The 11,168-nt window shown below is 35.5% G+C and overlaps 1 protein-coding gene across 1 annotated transcript; it reads left to right on the top strand.

Moving 5' to 3' along the window:
- The first annotated feature begins 1,410 nt into the window (after positions 1–1,410).
- LOC143619829 (putative protein phosphatase 2C 4) lies at positions 1,411–4,117 on the top strand. Its single transcript, XM_077091670.1, has 4 exons — positions 1,411–3,015; positions 3,103–3,216; positions 3,470–3,734; positions 3,871–4,117. Exons 1-4 carry the CDS (start codon positions 1,471–1,473, stop codon positions 3,984–3,986), a joined length of 2,040 nt encoding a protein of 679 aa, XP_076947785.1. The 5' UTR covers positions 1,411–1,470; the 3' UTR covers positions 3,987–4,117.
- Positions 4,118–11,168: the final 7,051 nt, after the last annotated feature.

Raw genomic sequence — 11,168 nt, 5'->3', positions numbered from 1 at the left:
CCCATAGTCTTATGTTTGTAAGAATGCACACTATACCAGCAAATCAATTGATCATAGGTACTCTTAGTTGATAATGTAAGCATTTAATATCAAAATCATCTTTGAAAAATAAAATAGGAAAGAATGTTTATTACGTTTTTACAACACATATTATTTTAGTAAGATAATAATAAAAAAATCTAAATATCTCCAATGCGGTGCTCGTCCTTTTGATTCATAGCCAATGTAAAGAGAGAGAGACGAGTAAGACGTGACAAAAAGGATTGAGGCTGAAATATGTTTTCTTTATTGGCGAGTTCTAGTGAACCCGTAAAAGAGGACAGAATGGTCATTTGTGAAGATAGTGACGTGAATCAGTGTGAAAATAAAAAAGTAAAAGAGCAAAAAATTAAAACAAAAAAAATTATATTCTTTTTTTTTTCTCTTGCAAGGTGGTCTTATATAATTTGTTAAAAGTAAACTAATTCTTTTTTATATTATATACTGGATTTTGAAGCCGTGTATTACATGAGATATTTCAAATGATAAAAATAAATAAAATAGTTATTGAAATAAGTAAACAAAATTAAAGATAAATAAAATGAAATATATAGTACTAGCATTAAGAAATCAAGAATCTCAAATTTATAAATTTGAGAAAATCTTTTTATACGCTACATTTGTTGTTTTATCACAAATATTCCCATCGTTATTCAATAACAATTTTAGAACATATCTGTTAGTTAACCTGAATAATGCAACATATAGTATCCATAAGAAAATACCAGACGTCGAAGGAACAAACCTACCATTTAAAAAGATTGGTCTTGGCTATTTCTACTTAATTAACTTTCATATCTCTAATTGTTTGATCTTTAGTCAATATCTTACATTTAATTTCCTTACTATTTTATAATGAATTATCAAAATGGTTTTGATCCAAACCTAAGAATAATTAGGATGGAGATGAAATATTGGAAGATTAAGAGGGAAAATTGATTATTTTATAACTCAATTATCAAAATAGTCATGACTCATTATCTATGGATAACTAGATGGAACAAGATGATATATTCGAAGAACAAGCTTGAATGTGAGCCTCATACGTAAGCCTTGTTATTTTACTTTATTTTATTAGAAGAGTAAAATAATTATTAGAGGAGTAAAGAGATAATAATTATTATACATAAAAATATTAATAAAATTGAGACGAGTTTGAAATATATTTAGTCATTATTATATCATTCAAACAAAACTCAAATTGTTGAATTTTGTCGTATGAATTTAAAAACCTCCGTCCCAAAAGTCAACCCCTCTTTCTCTCTCATCCCACCACCTCCTTCACCATTCTTTTCTTTAACACATAATTCTTCTCTCCCAACTAAACCAATATCCATCCCATGAAGAAGAACAACATCACACATTCACTTTCACTCTCCTCCAAATATTATTATTATTATTATTCCTTCCTTCTTAAACTCATAACCAGTTATGGGAAACGACGTCGGTAAGCTCTCCGTCTGTTTCACCGGACCAGACCGCCGTAAAAACATCGCCGGTATCATCCCTGACCCGTTAAACGATCTGGGTCACTCCTTCTGTTATGTTAGACCCGACCCATCTCGAGTATCCTCCTCCAAAGTCCATTCCGAAGAAACGACGACGTTCCGGTTAATATCCGGAGCGTCGGTTTCCGCTAACACCTCCACCCCACTATCCACGTCATTCCTTGATGTATACTCTTATAATATTAGTGATAAGAGCTCGAGTTTCGAGAGCTCCACTAATTTTGCATCAATTCCACTGCAACCCCAGCCAAGGAATTGCGTCAACTCAGGTCCTTTGCAGGGGATGCAGGGCCCGAATAATACTGGTGTGTATTCGGGCCCAATTGATCGAGGGTTTATGTCAGGCCCGATTGAGAGGGGTTTTCAATCGGGCCCGCTCTTTTCTGGTCCCCTCGATCAGTTCCAAAGAAGCTATTCCCATGGTGGGTTAGCTTTCAAACCCAGATCAAGAAAGCGGAATTTGATCCGGGTCATCCAACGGGCGATTTCCCGGACGTTTAGGCCGCACTCGAGTGTTGCCCCGGTTAGTAAAAACGCGGGTAGTTTGAAATATCATGATTGGGTTAATGAGAAACAAAATGAATTGACTATTAGTAGTCTTAATTTGAGCAGTGAAGGTAGTTTTTTGGATGATGATGATTGTTTGAATCAGAGTCAGAATCTTCAATGGGCTCAAGGGAAAGCAGGGGAAGATAGAGTGCACGTCGTCGTTTCGGAAGAGCGTGGTTGGGTGTTTGTTGGGATTTATGATGGATTTAGCGGCCCGGATGCACCTGATTTTCTGTTGTCTAATTTGTATGCAGCTGTTCATAAGGAACTCAAAGGATTATTATGGGATGATCAGACCGATTCATCGAATTCGAATCCTGTGCAACCCTTAAATGTTATGGAGTCTAATATTAATGATCATAGTTTAAACAACCCGTTACCGAGTTATATTCATAAGCAGGAAAGTTATCCATGTGCTAATAATGATCTTGAAACAAATTTAAGGAAAAAGAGGAGTAAGGTTAGAAACCGGGCGAATTATAAAAGATGGAAGTGTGAATTCAACCGGGAGAGATTGGAACTTGAAAGAAGGTTACAGGAACACGTTAACTCAAATGGGTCGAAGTCAGTTAATCATTCGGATGTGTTGAAAGCGCTTGCTAAAGGGCTAGAGAAGACGGAAGAGGCTTATCTGGATATTGCAGACCAGATGCTTTATGAAAATCCTGAACTAGCTTTGATGGGTTCTTGTGTTCTTGTCATGTTAATGAAAGGGGAAGATGTTTATGTTATGAATGTTGGTGACAGTCGAGCGGTTTTGGGCAAAATATCTGAGCCTGATATTTGGAGACAAGATTTAGAGAAGATTAATGAAGAAACATGGTATGATCTTGAGGTTTTTAATGCGGAAATTACGGATACAGACCCATGTTTAACTGCTTGTCAGCTTAGTGTAGATCATAGTACATCCATTAATGAGGTAAAATCAAACAAAATAATTTCAATTCAAGTTTTATTAGCCTTCCAAATGTTGTTTTCTCAAGTTTAATTTATTAAATTTGTGCAGGAAGTTGAAAGAATAAAGAGAGAACACCCTGATGATGCGTGCGCAGTGATGAATGATCGTGTCAAAGGGTCGTTAAAGGTCACACGAGCTTTCGGGGCTGGTTTTCTTAAACAGGTAGTTGTTATAAAAGATTTGATCAATCTGATTGATGTTAAGAAAAGCAAATTGGGATTGATTCCGTTTAGTTCTTTGATAAAATAGATTCTCATGTGTTGGAATCAATGGGAGATTGAATATTCTTGAGCAAGTTGACTTTCGATTTTTCGAGTTGTTGGCTTTCGCGTTGACATTCATACTATTATAATTTTATTCACAACTAAGACATTATTTGATACAAAAATCTTGGACTCCTTTTTTACTTGTGCAGCCGAAATGGAACAATGCGTTACTAGAAGCGTTTAGGATTGATTATGTAGGAAACGGGCCATACATAAACTGCCACCCGTACCTTCACCATCACAGACTGGGCCCGAGAGATCGGTTCTTGATATTATCCTCAGACGGGCTTTACCAATACTTCACTAACGAGGAGGCGGTTTCTGAAGTCGAGCGTTTTATTCAGTGGTCACCTGAAGGCGATCCTGCTCAGCATTTAGTAGAAGAAGTTCTTCTCCGTGCAGCCAAGAAAGCCGGTAATAATAATCTCAACTTCAAAAAAAACTATATAGAATAATGAAAAACCTGTAACGGGTTAGGAAAAAATTGCTTTAAAAAGTGGATTCGAATGGTTTAAATAAGTTTATATATCTTATGTTTCGGTTTTGATAGGTATGGATTTCCATGAGTTGTTGGAAATACCACAGGGGGATCGAAGGCGCTACCATGACGATATTTCGATTATTGTGATTTCGCTTGAAGGAAGGATATGGAGATCATGTGTATAAGACAAGACAAGACACGACACGACTATAAACATAGAAATCCAAAATAAAATGGTTTTGTTACATAAAATAGCTAGATTCAAACTGTACTTGTGTTCAATTTTTTTTATTTGTGCTTAGAACTTGTATACATATTCCATGTTAAAATTGCAAATATGAAACTGTCATGCAAGAATTGCAAATATATTCTAATAGATGACGTTTCTTACAACAAGCTGTACGTCAATCACGGATTTTGCTTCATAATTAAAATTTCTTCAATTTATTTTAATCATCAAGTTATTTTTGGCTTTTCTTTAATTTATAAAATTATATTAGTTGCGTGGCTTGTAAACCTGTATAAACAAAACCGGATACATACTTGAGGTTGGTTGCATATAATTCAAAAGCAAATGAGAGTTTGGATTCTAAAGTCTTGGATTATTTAAAGACAAAACACGTAGGTTCCGGTCAAAGTCCTAGAATGTGTTGGATAAATGATATCAATGCATGTTGTGTTCAACTGTCATGATTTTGAAAACGTGTGATGAAATCAATTTCCAATTTAGGAAAAATGACTTTGATTTGGTATAACATTTAGTCAAACAAACCGCGTGGAAGAAAAACATGGTGAGCCGGTGAGGAAAAGTCAAAGGATGCTTCATGGTTGACTTTCTAAAATTAAAGACCTTTTAATGTTTATTTCCCTTTTTTATAAACACCGACTAGATTTTTTTTTGTTTTACCATACGCATCAGTTGTTCATTAATTTATGATGATGACTTTACGATTATTTTACAACTCTATTTATTAAAACATAGAAGCTCCGGACCATTAAAAAGGTACAAACTAAACCTATATTGAGTAGATGGAGTCGTACCGCTCCCATCACCTCACCGTTTCCGGGCTGGCCGGGTAGTTGTATGTATATATAATGTTTAAACTCGTTTAGACTACCACTAGCTTGGTCTAGTGACAAAGGGGTTTGATTCCCAACCAAAAGGTTGTGGGTTCTAGTCGACATTTTTATACAAAATACTTTTTACACAACCCAAATTATAACCAAGTAACTCCATTTAAAAATTAAATTGTTTAGACCTTACATAAAACCCTTTTTACTTAAGCCCCATTTTTTTCCGCCTTCGGGCCAAAAATTTTTAACAATTCTCAGAGACGGCCCTACCGTTTCCTTCTTGGTGGTGGGGCCGTTGTTGTTCATTGCTAGAATTGATATTTTAACAATTCTCAGAGATAGCCCCACGTCACCAAGAAGCCTCTTCTCCACCCCTTCTCTCGCCTCTAACATCATTTTAAATCCATTCAATTTGAATTGGTATTTTCTCTATTACAATTATTGTGAAGAGACATATACAATCGTTAATCTTGGGCAGTTTCTTTGTGAAAATGTATGTATAGCCAAAAAAGGACCGCATTTAAAATCAGGTCAAGTTCTAATTATTCAAGTTGACTCTGTGGTAATACGATCAGCTAAGCCTTATTTGGCTACTCTAGGAGCAACTGTTCATGGACATTATTGGGAAATCCTTTACGAAGATACATTAGTTACATTTATATATGAAAAATCAAGATCTGGTGATATAACGCAAGGTCTTCCAAAAGTGAAACAGGTGTTAGAAGTGCGTTCGATTGATTCAATATTGATGAATCTCGAAAAGAGGATTGAGGGTTGGAATAAATGTAGAATAAGAATTCTTGGAATTCCTTGGGCATTTTTTATTGGTGCTGAACTAACTATAGTACATCTTTATAACTAGAAAAACCTTGTTATGAGCTATCACATGTCTTTCCTTTTTTCTATTTGACTTTGTACATAAAATAGAAATTATTTATTAGTTCAATCTATTCCCAATATATTACTTTGTTGCATTACTCGTTATATTCTAGTCAATCCAATTGGTTAAATTATTGTTCATATTGAAATGATGTCGAAGGCGTCCTTGGGGTAATCTTGTAGTTCCTACGGGGTGGAGATGATGGGGTCGGTCCATGGATTTTCCTTCCTTTTTCCGTATTTCACTCAAAGGGTTGAAGGGAGATAGTGCATCAAGCTGTTCGCAAGGGCCAACTTGATCCTTTTCCCCAGGGATCCCCGATAAAGGAACCCCAGGAGAGCCGCCGACTCCAACTACCGTCCATGTACGATCCATACTAGATCTGACCAACTGCCCATCCTACCTCCTCTACGTTCTTAACAGCCCGTCTTTATCTCAGTAGAGTCTTTCAGTGGCATGTTTTAGTCCTCTTCCCCATTACTTAGAAAAAGTGAGCCACCGGTTCAGGTACAATATACTATCATTACCGCCTGGACAACAGACCCTCGCCTTTTTTCGGGTGTTGTTTATGTCCGGTGAGGTGGTATAATTATGATATAACACCTTCACTGTTGCTTATTATCGGGCCTTTTAAGCAATTTTGCACATAGTTACAGGGGCCCTGCTTTGCTATGCGCTATTCATGGTGCTACCATAGAAAATACTTTATTTGAAGATGGTGATGGCGCAAATACATTCCGTGCTTTTAACACGCTTGGTCCCTAAACCACATCTGGCAGATGCGATTCCTGGATGTAGTTGGATGTGATTATCGGTGAAAGCATAGAAGGATCTCCTGTCAATAGTCACATGGAATTACACTATAGCTTTAGGACCTGACCTGTAATAGGTGGTGTAAATGCCCTTATTTATTATAGGATGAAGATGATTCACTCATCAAGAAGACCGTCTACTCGAGCAGTAATAGTTGATTCAATTGCTAACAAAAGACCGTTTGCGACAACAAGACCATCAGTAGCGGAACTCCAGGTTGAGGAGTTACTCGAAATGCTGCCAAGATATCAGTATCCTTGGTTTCATATTCAGGAGTATAATAAGTCAATTCCTTATCTTTCAGGAGTATATTTATGTACTTGCTCATGATCATTGTATAAATGGATCGATTTGTTGGAAAATGAAGGTTATGACAATAAATCCAGTTTACTAATTGTGAAATGTTTAATCATTCGAATATCTCTCTCATAAACCAGTAGTTTAATTAACTTGTATTCTTCCTGTTTACTCTTCCTTTCCCTGAACCCGACTAGAGGTGTGGTGTTCACCATAGGGAAAGGGTGCCACATCACCGTCCCTTTCTTGTTTTCGATTCCCACACCAACCTTTATAATCATATGAGACATTTATTACTCTATATATTTTATGGCAATTGTGTTACGTATTGTTCAACAAATCTTTTATCAAATAATTTATTAGATGCAAAAAAAAAAGAAGAAGAATTAGCAGGAGGCTATCAAATTGAATATTCCGTTACTAAATTTAGCTTATTCTTCTTCTTCTTTTTTGTTACTTTATATTTAAATATACTAGTTTCTTCATTATTTGTAACTATTTTTTACCTGAGAGTTGGAATATTTCTATTCGTACATATATGACCCTAATACTTTCTATATTATTAAAAGGAGTAGAGTTTTCGGAACGATAATTTTCTTTTTATTACGTTATCTAAACGTTATATGTTCTCGTTCATTCCTACTGCGAACAGATGAGCTCTACTACGGCCGAAACTTGTTCTTTTTTGTTTTCTTTACCTATATATCTAGATAATCTATATTAACAACTTATCTCACACTAGAAAATACTTACATATTTGCGCGTGTCTCAAACACGAGAAAGAAACAAGTATATTATTATTATTATTTATATAAAGATATTCACTATGTTCATATGGGAACTAACTTTATGATTTATGGCCAACAAAAAATATGAGCCGCAAGTATATTAGTCAAGGTTTTATGATTGCTGTATCGCATGCAAATTGTTTATCTGTAACTATTCAATACCTCTAAGTAAATTGATGTCATTCGAGCGTTTCCATTCAAACTTGATGAACGAGTTATCATAATTAAATGAAAAACAAACGTCTAGAGTTTGATGAAAAAGAGTTAAAAGATTGTCAAGCGAGTTACGGTATAGTTTTTATGTATCATATTAGGCTCCAATTGAAAGCAAAGTGTAGAAACTTAGATATTATGTATCATGTTTAATAACATATTGTATTTTATGTAAATTGGTTTTTATTTTAGAATATCGTACATTTTATATGCATTATACCGTATTACACATAGATTTGTGCAACATGTAAGAATAAATATTAATATATATTTATTTATATGTGGCCATTATACTTATTTATATAATATTAGATCAAATTATTAATTTTACCCTTTCATATATTAATCTGATAATTGTTGATGGACCATATTGCCCTTAATTAACTAATAAAGGGTTTCTCCTTGGATGCTATAAAGAGAGCTAAAAATTAACATCATAACTTAATTAAAAAATACACATACAATTTTGTGTGCCTCTTCTCTCCTAAACCGAGTTCCTCTCAAAAACCCTAACAACTATACATCCTAAAGGGGAACTCGGTCAAGATGACAAACATGCCAACTACATCATACTCTGTCGTGGTTACTACTCTCTCTGCTTTAACAGGTACGCATATAATTATTTATTATATTATCATATTTTTCCATTACTAACATGAAGAACTGATCAACATGTGGTATCAGATAGATGTTGATTAATCAGTTCTTCATGTTTTCATAAAACGGGATCTAAATCGGAAAACATGGATTAAAAACTTGATAAACCCTATTTTTCCTTTTCGGTTTTCATTGTTCTAAAACTTATTTTCATCACGAAAATGTTTATAAAACTGTTTAGAGCATTAAAATTTGGTTTGACATATCCTTACTTTTGAAATCTATTAAAATCATGTTCAAGGTTTTGATCCAGAAAATTTGACGAGATTATTATGAATAATTCATTAGGGTTCTTAGAATTATTCATGATTTTCATCCTAATTTTTGATGAAAATTACATTAGTTGGTAGTACAATTTTGTGTGCCTACTCTCTCCTAAACGAGTTCCTGTCAAGAACCCTAACATCATCCTAACTATACATCCTAAAGGGGAACTCGATCAAGATGACAAGCATGTCAACTATGTCATACTCTGTCGTGATTACTACTCTTCCTGCTGTAACAGGTACGCATATAATTATTTATTATATTATCATGTTTTTCTATTACTAACATAAAGAACTAATCAATACTAACAGTTAAATAATTTATAGTATGTTACATTATAACATGCTACATGTAATATAGTCTAACAATTTTAATACTTATAGTATGCTACATCATGATTCTAATTTTTTTTATGTGCACATAGACTATCTACATCAATTTGTGACTCCACACCCGTATGATGTTTTGTTACAAGGAGAGGGGATAATATGTGTAGGTGATAATAGAAAGGCTATATATTAGAAGGGAATATTAAAATATGTCATGGGGAAGTTGATAATATGCAAGGAAAGCTAGGAATAGTATGTTTGTGGAAAGATAAAAAAAATAAAAAGGGCATCAAATGTTAAGTCGATTATCATAGGTTTAAGAACAAAGGATAATATGTCAAATGAGGAGAATAATATATATGACATACAATGATATGTTAGGGGGTTAGATAATATAGAGTGATAATAATAGGTTAGGCTGAGGGGTGTGGAGCGCTAGAGGGGGCGCGTGAGCCCATTCGCTCGCGCCCCGGGGCGCGAGCACCACACCACCGAGGCGCGAGAGGGGCGCGAGAGGGGCGCGAGCACGGAAAAAGAGGCAGGCGCAAGGCCAGTAGCGGCTGGGAATGGGCGTAAAGTGGGCTTCGGAATGCGTGCATGACCGTTGGGGCTTTATAAATTGAGCCGTTGGCTCTTTAAGTTTATTAAAAAAAATTTTTTTTTTCTCTATATAAACCAATATCAACCCAATATCACTAAAACTAGTTCGTCTGGAGCGTATAGCACTTCCGCCGGGTCGGATTGCCGGGTTGGATTCGACCTAAACGTTGCGGGGGAGGAAACGTCTTCACCGCCGAGGAGGCGGCCATTGGGAAGGGACGCCAGGGGGAAAAAACCGGCTGAGGGGGAAGCCGTAAACATCAACGATCTTGTTGAATCCCTCAATAAATTCAACAAAACCATGGAGGTGGTCTCTAATGACAAAAAGGAAAAAAAAAGAATGAGAGATTTGGACTTCCTTACAAGAGACTTCAGTAACCTGAATTCGGTCGACCAAATGCTGATGGAAAAACAAAAGGAACGTATCCGGAAGAGGTTGATCGAAGAAGACCAAGCCGAAGAATAAGAATAATGTTTTTTTTTAGTACTTTAATTTTTTTTTTAGATATTAATGTGTTTTTTTAATTAATGTGTGTTTTTTTAAATAATTTATGAGTTTTTTTAATAATACGTTTTTTTAATACATTTATAAAAAAATAAAAAAAAAACCGCTCGCGCCCCCTCTCGCGCCCCTCCACACCATGTCCCGGGGCGCGAGCACCACAACCAACACCCATCTTATCAAGTTTCTCTCTCTGCCACACGTCACAACATTATTGGCTGGCGCCCCCACTCGCGCCCCCTCTCGCGCCCCCCACACCCCTCAGCCTTAGCAGAAGAGGATCCTTATGTTCGTCATGGTTACGGAGGAGGAAAATTTATTAGAGAAGGGTGCAGCATAAAAGACATGGGATAATATAGAGGATGGGGATAACATCAAGGGTGGAGGCCAGGGCCGTCTCCGAGAACCCTTTAAAATTTTGGGGTCTAGGACGAGTAAAAAACGCCCCACTAAAATTGTTTTCTCAATTATGTAATAGATAATTTGACAATTTCGCCAATAAGGTTGCCTTAGCCCAAAACAAACAAATAATAATAAACATGTTACTAAAATGACATATAAAACACAAATGAAATTTTTTTTATATAAAAAATAAACAATAATTGTGGAAATTGAACCAATGACTTTTGTTTCCATAGTCTAGAATACTTTCCATCCAATCAAAGAGTCATTTTGTAGGCTTTTGTGTTAAAACAAAATTATATATAAAATATAATTTAATTTTTTAACTATGGGCCTCCCCGGAGAGTGGACCTGGGTCCGTCGCCCTCCTTGCCCTCCCCTTGAGCCAGGCCTGGTGGTGGCCAATGCGTTATGTTATATTCTCATGTAAATGACGAACACATACCCCTCTACTTTTAAATTTGTACCTTTTGTTTACCATGAGACTTAAACCTTCACACTTAAAATGAAAATCATTTTTCCAATACCTTAATATCACTAGGACA

Source organism: Bidens hawaiensis, unplaced genomic scaffold, assembly GCF_021521415.1.
Source record: "Bidens hawaiensis isolate Kalapana, Puna unplaced genomic scaffold, B.hawaiensis_p1.1 tig00002507_1, whole genome shotgun sequence".
In the NCBI taxonomy this organism is placed as follows: Eukaryota; Viridiplantae; Streptophyta; class Magnoliopsida; order Asterales; family Asteraceae; genus Bidens; species Bidens hawaiensis.
The sequence above is the reverse complement of the archived record's forward strand: the minus strand, read 5'-3'. Positions and strand labels throughout refer to the sequence as shown.

What these genes read in the sequence shown, in the direction of transcription:
- LOC143619829 (XM_077091670.1), top strand. Translation starts at nt 1,471, where the DNA reads ATGGGAAACGACGTCGGTAAGCTCTCCGTCTGTTTCACCGGACCAGAC. An exon ending in ATAGTACATCCATTAATGAG is followed by an intron (nt 3,016 to 3,102) that starts GTAAAATCAAAC and finishes AAATTTGTGCAG; the next exon opens with GAAGTTGAAAGAATAAAGAG. An exon ending in GGGCTGGTTTTCTTAAACAG is followed by an intron (nt 3,217 to 3,469) that starts GTAGTTGTTATA and finishes TTACTTGTGCAG; the next exon opens with CCGAAATGGAACAATGCGTT.